At 41.8% G+C, this 26,211-nt stretch overlaps 1 protein-coding gene across 2 annotated transcripts in view; it reads right to left on the minus strand.

The window, feature by feature from the left end:
- The window catches only part of rtkna (rhotekin a), a 64,992-nt gene extending 42,804 nt beyond the window's left edge, over positions 1-22,188 (minus strand). Inside the window, exon 1 of one of the 2 annotated variants that reach the window (XM_080467190.1) lies at positions 22,072-22,188. In XM_080467190.1, the coding sequence (XP_080323316.1) occupies positions 22,072-22,182 (111 nt within the window). In that variant the 5' untranslated portion in view covers positions 22,183-22,188. Of the gene's footprint in view, positions 1-3,876; positions 4,515-22,071 lie in introns of those variants that run through there. The other variant, XM_080467191.1, reaches the window with a different exon arrangement.
- Between the last annotated feature and the right edge of the window lie 4,023 nt (positions 22,189-26,211).

The raw sequence follows: 26,211 nt of genomic DNA on the forward strand, positions 1-26,211 counted from the left end.
TCACTGCAGTTTCAGACAGACGGGTCATTCATCTCGGCCAGGCGTTGCTTCTGTTTAGCGAACGGTCAAGGCAGCTTGACCAGTGGTCTGAGATCAGATGACAGGACGCTACGTGAACACCGGTCAGTAGATATTTACGACCGGCCTGCAGTGTCGAGCATCTGAAAAATATCGGTGGGCATTGCCAGATCTAAGTTTAGGTTCAGGGAGCGTGTGAGAGGTCAAACACGAGTCTCGAGTGAGGCAACAAGAAACTCCTAACTGACCCCGACCTGGGGTCATGGTCAGTCCGGGACAGAGATGAGCTCGCTCCTTACATGTCGACATAACCTTTGGATCAATGCGTCTGTTTTTGATTGAGGAGGTCGACAGAATTCACGGTGCAAAACTGTTAATACGTATTTCTTTCAGTAAGATATTCTGACAAATTAACGCATCAGAAAGTTCTTAAAATGTATAATTTTGGTGTTTGTGTTGTTTCTTTTTAACGTGTTTGTAAGACTTTGAGATTTCTGAAAAGTGCATTAGAAAGAAATAGTTTTATTATTATTATTATTAATATTATTATTATTAAAGAATTAGAAGTAAGATTCTACTCGATGGCACAGTGAATATCAGGCAGACTATTAAAGTTATTCAGGTTACATGGACAAATTGTACAGATACTGAATGGCAGCACAGTGGGGTTGTATTTCGCCCTCCAGGTTAGGCTTGGGGACCTTTCTGTATGAAGTTGCATGTTCTACCTGTGTATGCAGTCGTTTTAACACACCAATGATGAAGGCGGCCATACAAGGTGTTCACATACCATTTGTTGCAACTTAGGGTTTAGTGTCACGCTTAACAGCGCTTCGGATGGAGAATCAAACCGCCACCTTTCTGATCGGTCAGAGACCCTTCCAGCTGAGCCACGGCTGCTCCATCACTGTGGAACTATGGTGGTATAGTGAGTTCAGGGCTACAGCTTTCTTTCAGCCTAAAAAAAAAAGAGTTGTGTACCCTGTTTTCATCCAAAGTCCCCTGGGATCATCTCCAGCACCCTGGACTGACTGACTTGGATTGTGTTTGATCAAGTTTTACAATCGTCAACACACAAGAGACGCGAGCTGTTCAACTTAATGCCTCTACAAACACAATAACTAGAGCAGTGCCCCAAAAGGGAATTTGTTTATCTATCGTCAGAAGATATCAGTGGTATGATCAGCAGCAGCCAGAAAACATACACACTCAGACATAGAGAAACAGCTGTACTCTCACACACAATGACTCACTCAAGAGCAAACAAAAGCTTAACACAAATCCCGCTTTTATCGCTGCGGTTAAAACACATGATCTCACAAATTGTCTGGATTTAACTTCATGATACCAGCTAAAATTAGATGATGATCAAGGGTCCATGTCCTGCCCCTGGGGCTGTTGATATCAATGAGTGTGGGGGGGGGGGGGGGGGGGGGGGGGGATGTTGGAGTGAATACTGAGAAAAAAATGTGCATGGATGTGTTGTGACAGGAAATGGTGTATATGTTTATCCGTGGCATTAAGTTCAATGACATCATGTTGTCTGTCCCCCCCCCGTGGGAAACAGTAATTACACGTGACCATTTCCTGTTTCCCATCAGCTGTTTCTTTTGAGACAAATCCTGCATCCTGTGGTGAAAATGCTTCTTCCACTTTGCAAAGAAGAAGCACTGCAGCCTCTCGTAAGGGCACTACAAGAGAGGAACATGAAAGAAAACACTTCATTGGAGCCAAGAATGCGGCCATACCTATTCCAGCAGACTTGTTAAAACCTGAAGCACAAAAATGTTACTTCCTACAGAGCCTGGAAGTAATACAATGGCTGTTCTCTCTCTCTCCTCTCCTGACACAGCAATTACACCGGCCCGAGGAATGTTGGAAACTCAGCATATGCAAAACTTTCTGACTTTTTAATTTTCTTTTAAAATGACAGACACCTGCAGAAAAACACACTCAAACAAATTCAGTGTAAGTCTAAAATGTGTGCGTGAGCATGATGTGGGAGTAGTTTGCAGATATACTTTATGATAGTAAAAACATGAGAAGGACAGAGGGGTTTACTGAGCAATAACGGTGAGTCCCAATGATCCAGCAGGACATTTCTGAAAGACCCTGGAGCAGAAAAACACCCAAGGCAAACCGAAATTACAGTTAGCATGTGGGCCATGCAGCCCAGGCACATACAAAGAATCCCTGTCTCATAAACCCACCCAGGCAGAGGAGATGTTGGGGGAGGGAGAGGAAAAGCAAATGAATAAGCATGTGAGCAAACAAGAGAGTGTTTACCGGTAAAAAAAACAATAATCGAGCGAGTGTATCCTCCAAATAGAAAATCTAACTGGTTAATATTCTTCAGAAGACCTTCACCCTCGAACTCCCCGTGAAGTAGGAGAGGCAGCAGGGGAGTTTTCCCACAAGTGAGAGAGCAAAATGCTCTAAAAAGCACAACAGTCTTCAAGCAGAAATGTCTGCTATCTGCGTTTCATCGGGTCCTACGTTCAATATTCAGACAAAACTCAATTTTCAGATCAGTGTCAAAAGCAGTAAACAGGCTTCCTCATCAAAGGAAACCCTGTGACAGAGATTGATAATCTGATTAGTGTTTCCACTCAACTTGCTGGTGAAAACAACTCGTGATCGCTGGTTTGCTGCGATGGACCCTGTTAGACGACAGGCATAATTAAATCCTCAAGAAAATCGTTTTCACACTACATCCGTATGGACAACTGACGCTCAATTAGCGTTTTGAATACAGACTTGAGGATTTAAGGGGATAAAGTAAAGATTCATGCAAGCTGAAGTTAAGCCTTTGTGATTTATTCGTCACACATCTCCCTGTAGTGATAAAATGCCAGACTTGTGGCGTGCTCTGTGGTATTTGGCACAGATAGAGAAAAACAAAACACCTCACACACAATGCCAAACAGCTCACAGGTACAGCAAACCAGTGTGGGATATCGCCCCTCATGCAGCCTCTGTGACACAGCCAAGGGCTTTTTGGACCAGATTACAGTTGACACAGTGAGAGAGAAACAGTCTGCTTTCTTTACTCCTCTGAACAGCTGCAGCGCAGACAGACAATATATTTTCAGATTGTGGGGCCAGAAAATGAGGTATATTAGAATATCTTCTTTGAAATTCCTGTATCATTTCCAGTGGCTGAATATCTGCTCTCCCTCTTAACTTTGGCACAAAAAAAAAAGTAAACAGATGTTACCACTTTTACTCTGAAATACAAAGCTTCTGATACTCTGGAGATAAAGTGGCTATATGCTTTGCAACGTTACACGAATTGACTCCATTCTCCGTTATTCTCAGAATGCTATACTGGCCTACACATGCATTCAAACACATACACTTCCACGGGGAATTTTGAGGCCCATATGTGCAGCTGTGGACTATATGTGAACCCCACTTGGAAGGGGAGAAACCGAGGAGGGAGAGATGGATGGCATGCAGTGTTGCTTTCTGTGAGAGCTATGCCATCTGTACAGGAGAGGCCACACGGCACCAGTCAGCTTGACTTATTTGTCACATAGAAAGATTCTTCAACCAGTCCCTCTGTAAACTTTACAACATGCCAAAGCACAGCTGCAGACTCCTGACAGTTAACGGAGATACACTGTACTTGTGGGAAATCATGTCTGAAAATAGATTTAGTACATCAGTGGAGCTGTTTGTGCTCACAGAGAATCCGTCAAGTAACAAAATTACCCACACGTTAGATCGCACGTTTTCATTGGCACACTTACAAGATTTTCTGATATTGGTGATAACTGTGCAAATCATCACTATTGGTGAGTGCAGCAGGTCAGAAACAAGTGATGGCCACCTGGAAAGTAGAATGTTCCCCTTTACCTGCAAGCTGAGAGCAATCTGACGGATGTACATCATATTGAGGTCCTCGAGTATCCAGAGTTTTTCCTCCATGTTGGCGAATTTATCAGTTGGCATCCTTAGGTAATCACGATTTTACTTCTTCTGGAAGCACGTTGGAGATGTAAATCTTCTATCCCGCAGGAAAAGAGAAACAAAGTTCATGGTGATAGTGTCCTACCCACTCGCCAGTCCTAATCAATGCGTCAAACACTGCGTAAAAGTTGCGCTTTTCATCTAAAACAAGACTTGTAACTCCGGGGAAGCACGCAGAGGTGGGTTGGATGACAGCATGCACTGCACTGTAGTAACCCTGACCACAAAATCCCCCTCCAGAACGTTCACGCCGCGTATTCTTCCTCTTCTGTACTTTTCTCCGGGCAACAAAGATCTTCTCAAACACCCACAGTCAACACCCATCGGCAGCAAGCGAAAGAATGAAGCCTTTTAAAATGCAGTTCTTCTCTTTGTGTCCCTGTGTCCCGTCTCTGAAAGCCGTCTGTCCTCTGTGACAAGAGACCTCTCCACAAAAGGGCATCGCCTCTGCGGGAGTGATCGGCACAACTACTCCACTGTGCGTCCTGACACCGGCACTAAATTAACCCCTACGACGCGTCTCTGCTGATGATGATGAAGTTTTCTCTTCATAAAAAAAGAAGAAAGGGGGTGGGAAGAGAGAACGATTACTGTACCGGCCCCCACGCCCTTTTTAAACAAACAAATTGCAAATGCCACAACAGCACGAAAGCATGGCGGGGTGGGAAGCTTTGTTCTTTTTACAAGCTCGATAATAAATAGAGAAATTATACCGCTACTGGGAGGTGGTCTGAAGTGAGAATACACCCCGAAATATCATCCAATCCAGGGAATATAGTCAGAAAAGACATTTAATTAAGAAAGGGTAATGGAAAAAAAAGTAATCTGTCGACCTTTTAACTAACTATTTGTGACTAAAATCTCTCCTGAAAATATGAACAAGTCCAGCAAAAAGCGGGGAGGAAAAATCGCTTCTCAATGAAAAAGAAGTGTCAACTTTAAATGAAATGTTGATGAACTCAGTTCGCAGCTCTTTGTCCAAAAAGTGAGAGAATCCCGATCCAAAGTTTACTCCATGTGACTTTCAGCCATGAACTGGACAGATGCTTCCACTTGTGGCAGGGAAACATGGTTCACACCCTGATCACACACCAACACCCACACGCACACACACACACACACACTGCCCAGCGCGCAGACGCGCGTCCTCCTCGTCCAGCTGTTGTGCGCTGTGCGGGTTGTCTGTATCCTTCCTCGTGGTGCGGGTGAGACCACGAGCCGACTCCATCCACAGGAAACCTGCGTCAGGTCGCTCGCTGCTCACACATCCATAATAAATAAAACACGCGCATTCTTGTGTTGTAAATCAACACTGACGAATCAGACGGGCTGAAAAAGTTTTGCGACTGACTTCAGAGTAAAGTTATGGGAGTTTAAATATAAGCGTGTTGTTAAATGACATTCTTCTCTTTGAGGTGATATTTGGGACCATCTTTCTACACATGCCCATATGGTGCTCCATCACCCTGAACAACGCCCACTCAGCTTTATTTTACACAGGCAAACAGTGAAAACAAAGAAACTGTAGAAGTCCTTTCACCTCTGTGGAGCACAGCCTGAGGCGCCTGTAACCACTCGGGTCATTTGCCCAAGAAAAACCCCTCCATCCACCCACCCTCAGTGTTTAAATCACCTGGATAATCTATTGCAGACACCAGCGTGTGCACTATGAGAGGAGATTTATTACTCCTGGGGTGGAAAGAGAAATAGTTCTGTTGAATTGGAGGTTGTCCTTAGAGTGATCCAAAAATGTGTCTGTGTGTTGAGTTAGTTTGGAGGTAAAGACTTTCTGTGAAGGGCTCGAAATTTGTTGAAAAGGTCTGGTTAAAAACATAAAAAACATTGTGTATAAATCAAGGGACATGGCTTATGATGCCATAAAACCATTAAAGTTGGAATTTAAAATAAATGTCAAGGTTAGGATCAGGCAAGAAACTTTGATAAATCTGTAGGACATGCCTGAAAGTCATGCTGCTGAACTGGAAAACATTCATTCAAAGAGCCTTGACCACGTTTAGGACAATCAAGAATAGGTGGAACTCCTATCTTGAACATTTGTCACATAATAAGGTGGATTTTAACGTAAAAAAGCACAAACAATACAGGCTCATAACAAAATGGTTTAATCTCACTTAATTAGTATTTCTTAAGGCTCTCCTGTTATACCAGCAGCAGAACATACTGCAGGTAATATCTGCCTTCGGTAAAACACGAAAACTGACATCTTTTGACAAAAAGCCTGGAGGCTGAGCAAAACAGACAGAAAACAGGTATTATCTCGATGACAGGGCATGCTGGCAGGCAACCAGCTCAGACGCCGAGCATCTCTGCGTCTTGGCCTGAAGCCACTGGGGGCGAGGGCAAACTGGGGTCTTCTGAGACAGTAGATTAGTGGGTATTGAAGAGGCCTCACACCTTTAGGCCTAACTAGGGGATTTTTCAACGTTAAATGACAATTACCTGTGGATGGGGCGGATTAGTAGCTTGTGACGAATAGTTCAGTCTGACTGGAGCGGGACCAGATGTGCAGAAACAGTGGGAAATAGATACATCAGTCACATCAATACCAACTATGAGGTTTGTCCAAAATAGACAAGCATGCATTAACCACGCACACATGCACTCACACACACAGAAATACACACAGACCCTTGCATAAGTAGACTTGTGGAGGGGCCGGACTGCTTTCAGACAATACCCGGTGACTCTTTGCTTTGTGAACGGATGTGAGGAGGAATATGGAAAACTTCCTGTACTACACCTACTCAGCTTGGGGAAACTGGAGTCAATGCTGTGGGCGCATACTGTTGTGTTGCAGAGAAGAACAAGTGCATTGGCTTCCAAACAGATTCATATCTTCATTTGTAAAGTCCTCTGCCTGTCACCGATCAAGTGCTGAAAGGAAACTGTGACGAAAAAATGACCCCAGTTTGTGACTTTTGTTGCTTTGGGAGTTTATGAGAGGATCATTCTTCTTTTTACATTTTCTACCCACGCTCACTCAAAGCACAGTGACATCACTCCATTTTTATCCAAACTGAAGTAACTTGAAATACGGACCGGCTTAAAAAACCTCACATTTTGGTTCACAGTTTTCAAGAACATAGTGACTGCTCACATTTCGGTTCACCTTTTCATAACTATATAGACACTCCATCATTACCAGGGCAGACTTTTAGTTTATCCCATTTTGTGTTAAATCAGCAAATATTCTCACTGTCAGTCAACTTGTTACATTGCTGAAATTTGTGTTTCAGAGTCTGTTTATATAATTACTATGGGCTTCACTCTTTTTTTTATAAGTTTTATCACAACTTATCAGTGGTTTGTTATCAAGGTTTCAGCAGAGATTCATGTGGATATATCAATTAGATTACGGTGATTACGGTTTTAATTTGATAAGTGTGAACCAGAAAGGTAAACGTGAAACTGTTTTGTCTTTAAGGTAACTTTATGTTAATTGGTGGTTATTTAAAACCTGTGTGATCTTGTATTACACTCATCCGTTTTCTGTTATTTTTAACTGTGGAAAGATGATTAAAAATTCAGAAGAATATAGAATCAAAAACAAATTATTCCCCTCAACATGTTTCTGAACACATCAAAGGTTTATTGCCCTAGCAGAATCAAAACAAGGCAATCCAGCTCATATTCTTAGCTTTGATTCATTTACTTTCCACACTTGTTTATTTGGGATGGTATCAGATGCAAAGCGGGGAACGCCCGGCGTAGGTTGTCAGTTCAACATAGGCTTCAATCTGACAAACACTCCAGATAGCCCAAGAAGCATCGCACTGAAATAAACAGTAAAACCATGCAGGCACAGGGAGATCACAGACTCCACACCACAGTGCTGAATTGAACCACGTTTCTGTTGCTGTGAGGCGAATGTGCAAATCACCGCAATAATACTGAGCAGTAAAGAAAATAAATGGGCTGATGATTATCACAGAAATGGAATTTTCAGCTTCAGATCATCTCTAATTAGCCCTCTTTTAGTGCCTGATTGTCGCCTTTTATATGCAAAACTGGCGTTTGTGTTAAAGGTTAAAAACTGTCATTTGTCTCATGGCGCAGTGAGGCAGCAGAACACACAGAGACCTCAGACAGCCAAGCCCAAAACCACAACAAAGGACCCCGACTGCCATCTGAACCCCATCTGAGACCCATTCACTTAAAACACACACACCCATTCGCACAAACTTACACGTGCATACACATACAGACATAAACAGACAAAAACCAACATATACAACATGAAGTTGAAGCAAAATGAGATAACTGAGCCGATCAAAGGGAATCTGTGTGATTATGACCTGCCAAGTAAAAATTCTCCCAGTCGGTTCACGCACAGAGCTCAGACGTTAAATAGGACAGGATTATTACAGAGCTTTATTTCAATATTACAGAGACACATGATAGTCGGAGAACAGCGAATGAAAAGAGATATTTTCAGCATATTCATCAGAAAAAGAGACCTTCCGTACAACTAAACGACAAACTCATATCACATTGATGTGTTTAGAATTCGCTGCGTCCACACCTGAATAAACAAGCATCACAAATAAGACAGAAGTTCAGAAAATGACAATTTTATTTTGTAAATAGAAGACAAACCAAGCCACTGTGCACACTTAAAGAGGAATGTCAATGAATCCAAGTACGAAAAGTCGAAGAGTCACACAGAAACCGTAGTGAGTTCAGTCTATTAAGAAAAAAAAACTATTACTCAACAGATTTGACTATCACAAGACTTTAATTACGCGGATGTGTTACGGTAGGCACCAGGTCACATCTGCTCTGCCTGATGACAGCAGCGTGTGATGAGCTGTGAAACCAGTCGTCTCGGAGAGAAATTCCCCCCGGAGGTCAGTTCTCAGTTATAGAGCATGAAAAACCTGCGCTGACAGTCGCAAAGTCATAACTCAGACACAGAGACGGAGTAATGACACTATAAATCTCAGAGACAGTCTACCTTGTTATTAGCTGTTTCAGTTTGTGTGTGTAACACCTAATAACAAATTTGTCTGAGGCATCTTACGCCGACGATCAGATTAGGGAAAGGGGTGTTTGTGATGACGCACGCTCACCTACTATGGACAGAGTACCAGCTCTGGTGCAAATGCTTGGAGATGAAAGGTCAGACACGAGGCCATGAATCACAAAGCTAATACTTTTTCTCTCAAATCCCACAGTGTCAGCAAGGATGAATGCGTCTCAATGAGCGGCTTAGCTTACAAAGTCTGCAGGAGTCACCCTCCTCTTGCAGGGCCGACAGCAGAACAGGGAGGCTTTTTAATGTTGGGTTTACCCTGCAGACTGGGAAGGAAACAGGCTCAAGTGCACGCACACACACACACACACACACACACACACACACACACACACACACACACACACACACACACACACACACACACACACACACACACACACACACACACACACACACACCTTTAGAGTCAGATCAGCAGTTTGGCCGGTTCCCAGAATCACTGCTGACTTTCAAGAATGCTACCTCAGTTGGTCACAGGAGACTGCAGCATCCCATCACTCTCAAGGACCGGACGTCTCAATGAAAGGGAAACTCACTCGTTAGGAGATTCATCTCCATTGATTTCTACCCTCAGGGGTGGAGGGTGAGCAGTTTCAGAGCAGATGAGAGAAGATTTAAGAGGCTACGTGCACCAAGGCAATTCACTAAATTAAACTTTAAAAAAAAAGTGAACACTGTGCTAAATTTAGTATTAATGACTGTTAGATGGATGTATATTCACTGTCAAATCTACCAAAAAATAAAATTAAAAAAAATGAGCGTGTACGTGGAAAGAAACTAAAAGAGCCACAAGAGAACATGGAATAGAGCAATAGCTCCCTCTGCAGAGCAGCATCTGCAACAGCAACTAACATTCCTATCTTCATATTTTTATTCGTGAACACTTAACAGATCACCACTCCATCACAGGGAAAACACACAGACAGACAAACACACACCAAGAAGTAAGAGGGAAATAAACAACAATCATGTAACTTAACACAGAAGGGCCTGAAATCAAACGAGGATTTCTAACTGAGAATCAACAGTTTCCGCCGTAATTTCACAGTAGCAGGGCAGACGTGGCTCAGCTGGTGAAGTGGATCCTCTACAGATCCCAAGGTGTTGGTTCAATCCACTATCATCCTTTCCGCGTGTTGAAGTGGGCTTTAAGCACGACAAAGAAGCCCAAGTTGCTCCCAATAGTGTCCAAACACTTTACCAAGCAGGTGTGTGAGTGAGAATGTCATTTCGTACAAGAATATGTTGAGACACCTAAAGCGGTAAAATGTAATACGACAGCCAAGTCCAGGCACCTTTTTTCAACATGCATGAGCCGTACAGACTTTTACTGAATAAAACGTGTGAAATCATCAGATTGGCATATTCAAACATCAAGTTTGGCATGCTCCCGTCAAAGACGAGTTTTACTGACTTGACAGAGACAAGATGTTTGATATATGACTAGTAAATGACATATTTAACATATAAGACTGATCTCATAACTTTAAACTATACAAAGTTAGATTCACTGTCACATGCTTCTGTTTGGTTTCATCTTGTTAAAATGACATTACCAAGATGAGTTTTACAGACTTGAGAGAAGAAGAAGCCCGAGAACAAGACACGATGTTCCACATATAAACACTCAGACTGCACAATTAATTGACATCAAGCCACTTCTGCCAGACATCTGACGCGTTTTTCCACAAGACTTTAACACAAAGAAGATGCTTCTGCAGTAAACGCAAGTCTCGGTAAACTTTGCAACAGGACCCACAAATCTAAACATCTGCAAAAACAATACGGGAACCCAAACAACTGGAGGGAAGACACTCGGGAGGCTACAACTCAACCTGACAGGCACAACATCTTCACAGGTTTAAGATTTCATTTATGCAACAGAATATATAAGAAAGAGTCGTGCAGCTCCTCCCATTAGTTTGATCATGTTCAGACTCTTGGGGTTTACTTTAAATTACAAAGACACATCTAAATAATCGTCACATGCTGAATCATCACTTTTGAATTTGTCTTTGAAAGTGTTGCTGAAGGCGCTTTAATAAAATACAGTAAACGCTGAATTTACATGGTTAACGTGACATAAGGCAGACAAATAGAGTTTAAGATCGCTCAGGTTTGTTTGTTTTTGGGGGGTTTTGCCTCTCTATGTTTGTCTGTCTGGCTTCATGTCCAGGAACTTCCTGCCGAGGATGATGTCTGCACATATGCTGTACAAACACACAGACTTACTAATGTAAATCCCATCTTGCACTATTTACTATCACTGGAACTCGGCCACCTTTGGACTTGTTGTTTATAGATTACGATGCGGTCATCTTACTGGTCTGGCTGTATATGTCGTCTGCAATAATTTACATTTGACACACCTGGTTTATGTTTTAAATTTCTGCTTTCAGAAATGAATATTGTTCATGGTTTTGAACGTATCTTGATTTGATCCTCCTTCCCTCCACCTCAACACATGCCTACTATTTCTGCTAATTTTGAACTCAACTTTGGATACATTTTCACACAAACTTTTCTATTAAGAATCATAATCAGATTTCTTGCCAGTTTACACAATACAAGGGATTTGTTGTGGTGGGTTGGTGCAAACAGAAAAACAGAGGAAAAAATACAAGATATATAGTAAATCCAGCATTAAAGTAAAGGTTTTATAAATTCAGGGTAGGTATTAGTTAAAATGTGAATTAAATCAATTGAAATTGTTCACATTTCTAAGCCAGTAGGTTCATGAATAATTTTGAAACAAGAAAAAAGAAAAAAACTAATCAGCCTTATTTGGGTTTTTTGAACTTGTGGGCACCACTTGTGATAAATCTATAAATATGTTACATGATATCCAGTTACATGATTAAAAAAAAGAAAAACACATGTTGCACTAATTTCTATTCCCTTGATTGACCAGTCATAAGTGTTGAGACAAATTTGAATCTAAAAACATATTGCACTTCTGTCATTTAACCTTCAGTAATAAGCTTACCACATTTTGACAAGCTGTTACCTACCAGCCTTAATTCGGGTGCAGACAAATGATGCTCAGGAGTTCTTCTGCTGACAAAATCGCTGGTTAAAGTTGTGGCTATTTCTCCCACACTGATTCTCTTGATCCTTCCCTGTTTTTTTTTTCTGGAATGTTCACAGAGGTATCCACCGTGTCAGTCATACCAACAGCAACAGTAATTATGCATCCAAATCCAGCAGAGTGCATATCTAAACCTAATCCCTTTCTTTTGAGGTAGGTAAAAAAAAAAAAAAAAACACCGTCGGATGATAGAAAATAACTGCTGAGACAGCAGGAACAACACGGCGATCCAACAAGATCTGACACCCCACCGTCTGCTGCTGGGCCCAGTAAACACACACATTAAAACACGGGCATGCTGGCAGGGACTAGTACACTATGTAGCACGCGGGGAAAAGGCAGACATGCATAATAGACCCATCTGCTCTCATAAAGTCAAACACCTGCTCGGCATCAACAAAACAGACAACATCATTGGTGCTCGTGCCCCACTGCCCTCCTCTCCTCGCGGTAGCATCCAGAGATGCCCCCGATCAAACTGTGCAGCCGAACACGTCCATTCATCTGGGATACAGTAATGAGTTTGAACTAAGTGCCGCAATACATTATTTGGAACCATTTATTTGCCAGTACACAGTTTACCAGCAGTGTTCTTCCAGGTAAGCCAGCTTTGAGTCAACACTTTGTATCTCAAGGATTTCACGCAAAATAAAAAAAAATAAAAAAATAAAGAAATTATATTCTGCATCAGTGTTTGAATTGGCATGTACACCATGCTCACCCACCACCGGCACCTCTTCACATCCCTCAGTATTGATTCCTTTCAGTGTGCATTCCTCTGGATGAAAGAGAGGCCCTGACTCTATCTGCTGCACAATAAAGTCAGATGGTTATGTGATGTATTGGAGCAAGAGGCAAAAGACCTCTTTGTGCATAGAGAAAAATGAAAGAGGACAACAAGAATAGAGAGAACTTTAGAAAAGGTCTAAAGCAGTGAGCTGACACAAATGTGGCCCGTGTTCTTCAGTCTGATTGAATGTTTAGAACTGAAGGTTAATGAGTTGTCCCTGACTAAATTTAGAGCATTAAATGTTGTAATGGGAGCCCAAAGTGACTCTTTAATTGCTGATATTCGGTTTGGAGATAAAAAGATGCCCCACAACTTATCTACTCTGGGTACCGTTCATGCTGCCATACCAAGAGATATAAAACAGTTATTATCTTCATAAACTTAGATTTTTTTCACCCCCAAAAAATAAAGAAACATCAGGAAAATAATCAAATATTCATAAGACCGAAAGACAAATACCATCCATCCATTCAATGTCCTTCTGCCTAGTCCACACTGAGTTGTGTTGGCAGTGTGAAGTAAAATGAAATACAATTATCTGCAACTATCGGGGATGCATGATATGATTGAAGATATGATAAATATGTAGCTTCAACAATGTGTGAATGATCAATGATTGACAAATTAAAAGATAAAAGAAATAACCTACAGGACTGTAACTGATGAATATTTACTATTTTCATCTATTAATGAGCAATTGGAAGCAAACAGGAAATAATATTGTCTGCATTTCACCAAAGGAAAAAAAGATCTTACGATTAATTAAAACAAATGTGTGCAGTTGAAGGTGTGCAAAATCTAGATTATATAGCCAAATAATCTGTAATGTGTTATATCAGTGAGATTTAAAAAAAAAAAAAAACAACACAGCATCATACATACATATTTTTTGTTGCATTCAAAAGGCTCTATGTTAAAGTATTCAGGAAAATGAGGAAAAAAGAGAACTTCAAAGTCAAACTGGATCTTCATACTTCATTTATAGCGATAGCTAATGAGCTAAACCAGACATGTTTCTTCCACACTTTGAAATCTACACCTCATCTACATCATACATCATCCTTTAATGCCCTTTAATGTCCAGCAGAACATGTTTGTCGGAGAACGACATTTTTCCTCAGGAGACTGAGCCTCTCGTGTTACGAAATCTCTCCGTGATAAAGGACCTGACAACAAGTGTCCTGGACTGTAACCGACACCAAATACTGGAATTTGGATGTGCTCGCATGTGTCACTGTTTCATGTCAATGTTTAACCGGGTAGCATCCAGCAGGTTGTCGTACTTTCACAGAAAGAAAATACCTCTGGCATGAGACAGTCTGCTAGTGTTAGGTTCAGTAGGTTAAGTTTAATGTCTCAAGTGAAAGATAAAATAAAAATGGAGAGATAAAGGAACATAAAACAAATAGTAATCTTCCGTGGCTGTCTCAAGGTAAAGACAAAAGAGTACTTCTTTGATGTAATCTGGTTCGGGAAAGTGGGTTAGCACTGAACTACATGACAAAAAAGACCCATTTTCCTGCTACATCAAGGGACCTGGGCTTGAAAGTATAGAAGTGGCCCACATATTATGGCTCTCCTGGGGATGAGAAAGTGTTGAAGATGACAAATTCAAGAGAACAAAAGAGTGGAAGGATAGAAAAACACAGGGGCAGACAGTAAGGCCTACAAGTAATGTTTTATTGGTTGTACAGTCCCTTTAATATCACATAATTTTGATGTAATCCCCAAAAATGTAATCATTTTGTCTGTAGTACGACAATTAAACGCTCTTCTGGTTTCTTTTTTACCTCTTTAACGACGCCTCAGTGCCATTCATCATTTCTGGGAGCTTAGTTTGTAACAGTGGGTGAAGTATTACAGTAAAATAAAGAGACAAGGAATCACTACGCGTAGCAACAGTTCTGGGTTACTCACATTCAAAAACCTTATCCACTCCTCTAACCAATGTGGTAACTGAATGAGACAGGTTTGATGATGCATGGAGGAAGTTTCCCATCTGGGGGAGTGGGAAAGTAGCCAGTCATTATGCCTCCTCCATATATCTCTCCGTCTGTCTGTTAACCGAGTCACTGCCAGTGACAGCCGAGCGCAGGGCAGCGTACGTCGAGTGAACAAAGCCTGTCTGTGTCTGACAATATGCAATGGACCTTGCTCAAGGAGACACTGCTGCTTAGTCACTGTCTGAGGGAGCCCGTGTGCGAAGCAGAGGCTGACAAGCTGCTGTTATAGTGAATGACTAATGGCGAGTTCACAACATCAGCCTTTATTCATAACACCGGATAGTACGGCGAGGGCGTGTTATGAATGTTCAAACATGCATGGAGATGCAGACAAGAGTGGACTAGATACTGACAGTCACTGAGGCTCATTTCCTGGCAATGAATTAGTTACATGGAACAGCCATAACATTAATACCACTGAGTAAAAACGGCGAGGATCGCTATTATGGCACCTGTTGGTAGGTGGGATATATCAGGCAGCAAATTAGGCAGGTTAGTTTTTCACTACTGATGATGTGTGTGTAGAATTTTTATTTCCTTTTAACAACAGCATTTAATCAAATTCAAGAGCCAAGCTGATGTTGATGCCTCACTTATTTTTAATTAAATAGGTCATAATTGTTCACTGTAAGTTCTATACGTTGTGAAATATATTATTTTGGTGACTTTTGCACGGACCAAAAGATTTTATGGTATATAAACGGCATCAATTAGTGTTTACTGATATTTTTGTCTTAAACATGAAAAACACTCAATTTGCTTTACCGGTGCATTAAATTGATTACGTGATGGCATAACGGCTGGGTCAGAGAATCTCTAAAACTGAACATGCACTTTGTTCAGAATGACGTGCTTCAATACACAAGCGTATAAATCTGTGTTTGATTTCAGCTGGGTGGGCTTCAGTTGCAACATGAGCGTCAGACCCTCAGCTGTTACATTGGACCCTGACACCAGTTGGCACATAGAGACACCGAACACATTCCCGGCACAAAGACAGTCTAATCTGTATCCATTTACGGCCATAGAGATCCGAAAATAGACAGCGAACGTCCAAACACTGCAACAAACAAGCCATAAATAAAAGGAGACACTAAAATCATGACATCCATTCGCTCAAAATAAAAAAAATATATATATGTCCCACGTTCATTCAGTTTCTCTAAGCTTTTTTATGCTTGAGACTTTGATAAGATGAGACTGTGAGCACAGTGGTGTCCTTGGGTCTGAAGAGTTGTTCACCACAGAGGGTCAGCATAGAAAGACTTCCTGTAGCTTTGAGGCTTACGTTGAGGTTGTGTGACTCAAATGAAAAAAGAAGGAGCAAAAAAAACCTAAAACCTTGGGCCCTCAGGGCTTCAGAGGCCCAACGAATGACAACATCTATGGAATGATGATGAGATAGTTCATAGTGAAAATTCTGAAATTAGACACAGATACATCCACAGAGATTTCCTTACAGACAATGGGGCGATTGTGTTAAATAATCTTGCTTGGTTGGACGTAAAGATGAAGAATATGTACATATAAGTGTGAGTTCAGTGGTAGATAAAGTGAGAATCTTCATTAAATACTCTATTTGTACAATAAAGCCTTGTTCTCGCTATCACCAAACTTATTAAGCAAACAGTCCAGCCATTACCATGGGAACAATAGCAGGACATTGGTTAAATTTTACTCACGCATTGAAGGAACAGAGATTAAACAATTTTTCATTTGCGCAAGTACTCAGGAGGCTGTGTGGGAACGGCGCCCGTCGATGATGTACACACAAAGCCTGTGTAATAAGAAAAGTTAAACATTTGCTAGTTAAAATACCCCTCAGCATACCAAGAAACCCTCGGAGCAGAAAGCTCCAGTGGCCGAGCTTTGTTTGAAGACAGGGCTCTTAGAAGGGGTAAACTTTCCCTGGCATCTCCCCCTGTACACCCGCGGTGCTAAACAAGCCAGGAAGCCCTGAGGGTTCACACGCAAACACACGGTATAGGCTGGTCTTGGCAACTTTTACACTGTAGTTGTTTAAGAAATCAAAAAAAGGAGAGGAGAGCCCCCCCGTTTCCTGGCATTTCATGCCCCTGAACACTGCCTGTTGTAGGCCGAGGAGCTGATGATGGCTCTTTGTTTTCTAGGGACACAGAGCTTCCTTGAGTGTGACACTTCTTCAGAGAATATTTCAGAAAAGAGAATCTTCCCTTGTAGGGACATGCGTTGGGTTACTTGGTTTTTTTTCCTGTCAGACGCATTGTGTTGACAATATCTGCATGAGTTTTCTCCCGTTCTGTATGCAGCATGCAGAGGTATGCTTACGCAAACAGGATTAGTTCATCACAGTTTTGGTGCCAGGACACGTTAAAACAGCCACAGGAGCCAAGCTGAGAGGCTTCTCACAGGGAGAGGACTGCCTCTCTGAACTAGAAACCATACATATGAGCATCTGCAGAAAACATATTGGTTGAACTTGAGCAAAATAAGACACATCTGTTTTCAGTGATAACAGAAAAATATGCACCGTGTAAAGGTCAGCACAAAGAAGAAACATTTCTCCAGCTGAACCAAGATCTGATAAAAACACCGCTTCATAGAAGCAAAATCTCAAGATATGTCCTGTCTGCACTAATTTCACCAGTATTTTCTTCCGTGTGTGGTTAATGCTGAGCAGAGAGAAACCAATATGCTTGGCTTGGATACTTGCTGGCGGGATAGTGTGGATCTACAGGGTGGTGAAGAGCAAAGCATCAAAGTCAACCAAACCGCAGCCCGAAGCTGCTAAATATGTCATTCAACGCTAATGGCAGAGTCCCAGACTTCGCCACTCCTGCTTTGGCTTGGAGGGAGTGTGGGCGGATGGGTGTGTGATCACACACACACACCTAGCCACTTCCTGCGCCCGTAGAGCTGGTGGTAACCGCAATGGCGTGAACGAGCGTGGACCATCCTTGAGTTTAAACATAATCTCCGTGATAATAACTGCACTTGTGCAATGCGCCGCTGGATGCCTGGGTGGCTTCGTCTGAAAACAGCAGCGTCGCCGAGGACGGAGACACGCCGGTGGCCTTGTGGATCCGAGGGGAGGGATGCAGAAAGCAGATGTGTATCCTGCGCTCTCCGAGAGACGGAAAAGATCGAGAAGACGGCTGACGTTTCTGGGAAAAATGCAAAACGAGCTCTCTTCCTCAGCTTTTCACTCTCTATTCCAATTTGTCATATGTATGCAGAAGAACAATTCAACACGGGATCTCAGGGTGGAACCGCAGCAATACAGGCTGTCAGGATTTTAGTTCACCGCGCAGTGAATTATTACTTGAAAAATATTCACTGGGAAACAAAAACCTGCTTGTGCCTGATGTAAAATATCTCATAGTTTCACTCAATGCCTTGCAATATCTTAAACAATTTAGTCTATTAAATGATAATTGATTACTGTGGTGAGGTACACAGTTCACAGAAACCCCAGAGCATGCTATTGCAGTCTCTGGACTAATATTAGCATAATATGCTTGTACAAAATCATGCTCTTAGCTTTATTTGCCCCCCAGGCTCCAGATACAATTAGCATACTCATAGTGATGGCGAGTGCATTTTCTGATTATTCTACTCATTTTAAATAGAACTCCAACGATACCTTCAACAACAACAACTATGCAAATGCAATTTTTTTAAACTTAACTACACAACTGCTGTGACTTGGATGAAAGGTACCAGACTAGATTTGATAAACGGGGCGTTGCGATAAAATAAACTGTGTGTTATTATTCTGATAACATATCACCAACCAACAGAGCATCCGGATGAGCCATCTTCGCATGCACACATTTACATAAGAGGCTCAAACGCTGGCGCAAACACACAAAACGTGATATACCCTGGCACGGTGAAAACAGGGTGCTTTCACACTGCTTCATTGAAATGCCACAGGCCGACTTCACAGTGGCATTGAGTGAGCCCGAACACAAACCTGGCCAAAGGAAAGTCCCCGTCTTTGAAGGAGGATCATTAGCATTGGCAACAAAAGGCAGAGACACAAATTAATCTTGTATGAGAACTAGCCGAGAGCAGATTACAAAGTTAAGGATGTGATGATTGTTGTTGTTGTGAAAAGAAGGGAAGTCTTTACCCTGATAAATAACTAATACACAGACCAAGGAGGAGAAAGTAATGAGAGGAATGTCAATGATTTGAGGTTTAAAGATGAATGTGATGGATCGGGATATCTCTTGTCGGGTATTTCTTATCACAAATTCATTTCCTCTTATTTAATAACCCCCAAATTCAACAGAGCAGCCCACTGGAACACAAATGTGTAAACACTAGCTTTCACTAAACCCTACTGGCCAAAATAAATTTATAAGTAATTATGTAGGAAGGGTAATAAATTCCTGCGCTGCACCCAAAAAGCTCTCAAAGGACAATCAGCTCGCACCATCTGAAAATAAACCAGGAAACACAACAGATCCTTCCATCCTGTCTGAAGTACATCACATATTTCAAAAACATGAACAGAGCTGCTCCTCCAGCAGGCGTCATGTGTTTACTGGCGTGTGGGAACTTGTGTGTCACGACTGTGATGCCATTTCAAAGCAGATCTGACTGCGGATCAATATGATGGAGTGTGCCTGACCTCCAAGGGGTTAGTGGTGTTTTCCTGTGACATGAATTATAAACAACCAGCAGGTAAAGATGAACCAACCAACCATGCTCACACACACACACATACACAGACAAAGGGGGGGGAAACCGAGAGTGATTCACAGAGGGGAGGAGAGACAGAATCGATACCTTTTCTCTCTCCACCATTGCTATATTGCACCATTAACATTCCTTAAGTATCCTCTTACAATTGACTCTCCCCCTCTTTCTCCCACACACTCTCTTCCAACACTTACACAACCCCTCCTTCTTACTTCTGCCTGACACAATTGAATCACTTCCCTGAACTTTCAGAAATGTGTGCGATCTGGCTTTCTTTTTAATTCAGGAGACAACCTCAAAACAAGCACATGTTCCCAACAATAAAAAAAACTAATGCCGCCACTTGAAAATGAAAGTAATTTGCAAATTGATGAGGGCTCACGGGCAGGTTGGCGTGATGGAAAAAGAGCAAAAATGATGAGAACAGAGAGAGAGAGAGACAGAGGGAGTACTTTCCATCACAACAGTGTTAAAGTGGACAGCGAGTAAAAATAATTAGAGGTTAGAATGGAAGTCACTTCTGAGCCCGTTTGCGCTGCCAACAAATGGCAGCTAATATGAAGCAGATGTTGACATGGGAGCTTTGCAGAGAGGAAGGGGAAAACATGCATGAAGAGTAGCACTTCTAATCCACTGATAAACAGCTGAGAGGCAAACAGCAGACTGCAGCTTTGACCTAGTTCTCAACTTTTGGTGGGTGCAGTCTTTTCAACTATTCCCTTGTGGATGACTGTCCATATGCCGCAGTCAAAACTTCACAAGCAAGGGAGCCAAATGGCTGAAATCGATGCACTTTACAGAAGGATCAAATATTGCACTGTCGTGAAAGAAACCTTCTGGAGAAAGAGCTGAAATGTTGATGGTTTGGGAACAGAATTTGAAAGCGTAACAGATGGGGGGGGTGGGATGCTAAGGCCAAATAAAGGTGCAAACAAGGACACAAATTCACTACCAATGTTGGGAATGAGCACAAACAGTCTGCAGATGCAGATGGGTTTATAGCTTGATCTAGATCGTTTTATGGGTTTGCAAGTGCATCATTTTGTGTGAGACAATGGCACATCTGCTTTAAACCTTTTGTCCTCTGGCAGGAGGAATCAAGACACCGGGGTCAGTGACAGACCGGTTCTACAACAAGGCAATGACCCTAATCAACTTTAAAGTGGAGCATGTATGATGAAAGAAAATGTCCACTGCACATTTTGCATATATCTTATCCTGTATATATTGTGATAACTGTATAGCGCTTTTTCACGCCAATGTGGACATTTCTAATATCACTGTCGTATTGTCCAAAGTATGCAATGACAAGTATTCATCTTATCATAATAGCAATACTGTCTATAAGTCTGGGTCGTGCTTGGGGGCCTTTCTGTGTGGAATTTGCATGTTCTCTCAGTACATGCATGAGTTATCTCTGGGTACTCTGATTTACTTTGTCACAGTCCAAAAGACATTTTTTAACAGTCAATCGTGAATTTGAATTTCCTGTAGACGCAACACAGTGTGCGCTGTGATCAACCCTGAGTTAGTTAGATGAATATAGAAGATGGATGGATACAGTTTCTTCAAATGAGATTTTGAGGAGACAAAATTTGCTTTTTATCCACCAAAAAGTGAAGTATTTCTTAAATAACGATAACTAAATGAAACTGTAGTAAGGGGCATAATTAAGAGTTTTGAACTCTTATCTTTCTCTGGCTTCACAAAGCCAACATTTTATGTAATCCCATAGTTTACATTATATAAATGTCTCAAATTGGATGTTAATGGGGACCATCGCATTATATATTTCATACAAGAAACCTTGATCTGAATCATGCATTTGCAAAGTTACACAACTGTTTCACAACTCTACAAATGCATAATTAGGTGGAATAATGATGAGATTTTCAAAGAAGAGGGGGATTTCCAAACCCTCTTGAGCACACACCACCAAGAAATTGACTTTAAATGTGAATATAGCAACACACCTGTACAACATTAGACAACATTCTGCACTGCCATTAAAGCAGTGTCATGGGAGACGGGACATAAGATATAGCAAATTCAAAAAAATTAAATAAAATATCACCAATCCACTAAGGAGGACAGCACGCTGGAGCCTCGGAGGGCGCATTGTTATTATCATCATTATTATTATTATCATATTTTTTTAGAAACGGGTAAGAGGTTGAGGAAACGCAGCAATTAAGAGCTTTAATTTGAGGACGTGGAGTAAGAAACGGCGCAGCTCGCCGGTGCTGTTTGATGAAAACATCGCGCGGAGCAAAGCACATTAAAAGTGCAAAATAAGTAAGTTTGTGAGGAGAGAGAGAGAGAGAGAGAGAGAGAGAGAGTGAGAGAGAGAGAGAGAGAGAGAGAGAGAGATCAGTCGAACTTGTAAACAGAGAATCCCCCTTTGGTGCGTGTGTGGTGAGACGGTGGTGATAACTGGCGGACAATCAGAGTCTACCTGTGATGTTTCCAGGAAAACGCTCTTTCTGAACTTCCCTCGCCGTATCTCCATTTCAAGGGCAGAGCCGCGGGCAACGGTGGCTCTCGCTGTTTGATTCCGGCAAAACATCGCTTCTGCTTTCTGGCAACTTTACAGACAGACCAGTTCCGTGTAGACTATATATTAGATTAACTTTAAACTGGGTGCAAATTGAGGAGACGCTTCAAAAAAAATTGAAAATAAATAAATAAAAACATCCACCAGCACAGATCCAAGTGGTACAAAAAACGGACCCAACGGAGAAAAAAACTCCAGAGACTACATGAAATAGAGACGATCCCTCTCATGTGGCAAGAGAGACTGAAGTCCTCTCGAAGACAAAACGAGGGGCTTTACGGATCTTCCTCCACAGCTGATCCCTTCCAAACGCAGCCAGATGAGCGTCCACCAGTGACACGGTGACATGTGGTGCAGCCGAGACCGAACTTTGCCCCGTCCCGCATCCGGAGACCTCTGCTGGTGATGAATGGCAGAGATGTACTCTTTTCTTTTTCTCAAGTGCCTGCTGTAAGGCCTGTTTATGTCAAGTTATTGAACGAGGCACAAAAAACACATGTGCGCCTTTACGCACGGTACAAAGGGGCTCCTCTGGATTTGGCTTGCCTTCATTGAACTTTTCACCAGATTGTGTGTGTGTGTGTGTGTGTGTGTGTGTGTGTGTGTGTGTGTGTGTGTGTGTGTGTGTGTGTGTGTGTGTGTGTGTGTGTGTGTGTGTGTGTGTGTGTGTGTGTGTGTGTGTGTGTGTAAGAGATATGGTTTGTAATAATCTCATCATGTCAAAGTATCTTTTAATCAGAATAATACAACTTTTATTTGAGCTCGTTGGTTATGTTTTGAAATAAGTATGCTTGTTTACCCACCAACACAATTTTGGCAATTATTATTATTATTATTATTATTATTATTAATCTACTTTCATTTCCAAGATTTTATTGATATAGTTGTCGTGAAGCATAGGTATTTTGTATTTAAACCAATGCATCTAAATATGTTTATTTCCTTTTAACTTTTATATTCAATCAAAAGCTGTTGAAATTGCACATAAAATGTTGACACCTTGCACTTAATGAATTAAATAGTTCATGAGTAAAATTTTGTTTCTGAGCAATGATGGCATGGGTTTGGGGGATTAGGATGGCAACCTTCTACAACTTACGGTATCATCTACAGAGGAAATATGCATTAGGCTTATTATTTGCCCCTCTTTGGCCTCTAAGAAGTTTCATTTCCTTATTACCAACAATGTGGGCTGTTTGAGGGACTTGACTTTCATGGTCTAACATTATATTCATGAGTATCTGCAGCAGAGCTTGGAGATAAAGCAGGAATGTGGATCATAATGTGTGGCCACACCAGGACTTCTTTGGACCTGCTGTGAGTGGAATTCAGAAAGGCCAGGAGGAGATTTAAGATTGTCCTGGAGGTTGTATCCACAAAGAGAAAGGCGGTCTGTTCCTTTGGCTGAGGGAAATATCACATCATCAGGCAATAAATACAGCACAGAATATACAGATTCCCACAAACATTAAACTTCCTACCCTTTAAGTTCTCATCTGTTCTCCCTTGTTGTTGCTGATCCTCGCAGCTGTACAGCTTGATACTTTGCACAGCTTCTTTGAGGTGCTTCAAAGTCAATTCTTTCTGTTGTTCCTGCTTTCTGTGATACCTTGGGCAATGCAGTTTTAATATAACTACTCAATATAAAAAAAACAGTTTCATTCATCTATTCTCTGCTTTCACATATACTGCAAACCTTCAACTCTGACAGTACCACCTGAAACTTTCCAAAGAAGAAAGAAAAATCACAGGTATCTGAAAGCAATGCATCAGTATAAGCCCCAGGCTTTTACTTTTTAACTTATTAAGCCTTGAAATCAGTGCACAGAAATAAAGCTTGGATGACAGGGTAGTGTGCGTGTGTGTGTGCGTCATTGTTGAATGTGACTTTTCTGCCATTTGCAGCAAAACTGCTTGAATATCCGGCAAGCAATTAAATTTGGAAACCCACAGCGTGATGATATTGATGATGTTTACTTTGTTTTTGTCTCAATCATAAACAGCCTTGATACTGCAATCAATTGAGTGCCTGTCAATCATAAAACCTGTATTTAGCATCTGTTGACACACTTTGTTTGCCTTTTTTGGCACTGAAAGTGGAAATAAATGGCGTTAAGATTTGAAATTACCCAATAAGTTGATGCACAACGGTGAAACACATATACCTGAGACCGAACTCGTTCCAATTGTGCTTGAAAATCCAAAGTTATGTTTTCTCACTGAAACAGACATCTCTTCTCCTCATGTGTGGTTTGTAGTGGTTGCACCACAATTTTGAACATCCAATAGTGACTGCAATGTTTAGTAATTTGTCGGGGGGGGGTGAAGGCAAGAGCGTCCCGTTTTTCTGTTATACCCCCAACCCAAAGTCTCTTATTTAAACGCGGGATGTTTGTTGATGTTGAGCGCTTGGGTAAATAGCTGAAGGCGCTGTAACTCATGCAGCAATGTGATCTCCCTTGGATGTCTGTCTGTTTCCTAGAAGGGGCTATGTGAAATGCAGATTATGTTTACACGCCTCATGCCGCTGTGGTCAGTAGGGGGTAGACAGTCACGCAGGAGAGCAGTGGTTTCTCAAGCTCGGTCTGACCCCCTTTTAACTCCTCACTGGACTCCACTGAGCCCTTTGGGCAGCTCAGCCTGCTGCAGAGTCAGGCAAGCAATGGGCTTATGTGCAAGCTTTGCCGTGGCAGATTTTAAACCCATCTGTGGGGGGAAAGATAGGTCTGGTTTATCACCCCTACTTTATAGTGCATATTCTGTTTGTAATCCCCCCCCGTTACCGTCGCTCTTTCTTCTCCTGCTTTCTGTCTTTTGCCAGCACACACATGCACATAAAACAAGCAAAAACAAAAGTGACTGTTACGGTGGGAATGAAATTCAGCAGTAAATGCCGACAGTCACAGTGGGCTATAAAATGCCAACCGCAGTCACTACACAAACAAAGGGACAGCTCTTCACTCAGAAAGCAATGGCAAATGAGCAGCTGGAGGAAGATCACATGGTATGAAAAAACATGAGACAATCATACTGTTACAGCCTACCACAAAACCCAGTTCTGTTCCTCCTTAACTCAAACAAACACAGATACAGTATGATCAATTGCCCACCAGTTCTGAGGCAGAGGAGTGGGTGGGAGCGGGCAGAGAATCACCAGTATAAGAAATATGGGAAATCTGTTCAGCTTCTGTTTCATGGAATGAAAGACCCAACAGGATCAGCAGAAAGACTGTGGTTCCCCTGACTGTAATTACATGTGGTTTTCTATATTCTAAATATAAGCCCAAGTACAGTATCTGCAACTGTTGCCCTACTTCCTGTTCTGTTCTTACATTTTTATTAAACCTTGAGCATTCCTGCAGAAGCAAAAAATAGAGTCAAGCAGGATAACAAGGATGCAAGTATAACCCAAAGCTCCTGGACTATATGGTCGAGCCACAAGTGATAAATGCATGTGCAGCTGTATCACCAAGTGACCTTTTTTTATTAAGAAAAATCTAAATATTTTAGTTTTAACCTTCTACAGCTTCTGCTTGAAGGTTGAATTTGTCAGGTGTAAAAAGCGATTAGGACGAAACATCTTTCAATGATCAGTGTCTCTCCGACTCTGTCTGAGAATCCATCTTTATCCGCACAGCAAGTTTTAATGTGTCATTCTGTCGGTAGCTGAACCCATGACTACTATCATCCTGAAATATGGACCCATCTGATACGAGCAGAAAACATGATGGATGCGCTCACATATTGGGTGGTGGACGAGGCAGAACCTCGGGGAAAACGGAGAGCTTCGATGCAGAGGCATTTACTGGAACGGTTCTCTGAATTAACTGCATAGAAAACACCAGAGGGACTTAAAACTCAAGTCCAAATCGCAATCAAGTCCTGAGCTCAGAGACCGAGGTGCAGAGCTCACATGCTAGCAGCAGAAGCGGAAAGCAGTGCTTGATGGAGGACATGATTTTAATTTTAAACAGCAGTCCATTATGTATGTGTCTTTGGCACGTCTTTTACTATGGTAATACATTACACGAGTCTGACTTC

This window comes from Lipophrys pholis (genome assembly GCF_963383615.2).
Source record: "Lipophrys pholis genome assembly, chromosome: 7".
NCBI classification, from domain to species: domain Eukaryota; kingdom Metazoa; phylum Chordata; class Actinopteri; order Blenniiformes; family Blenniidae; genus Lipophrys; species Lipophrys pholis.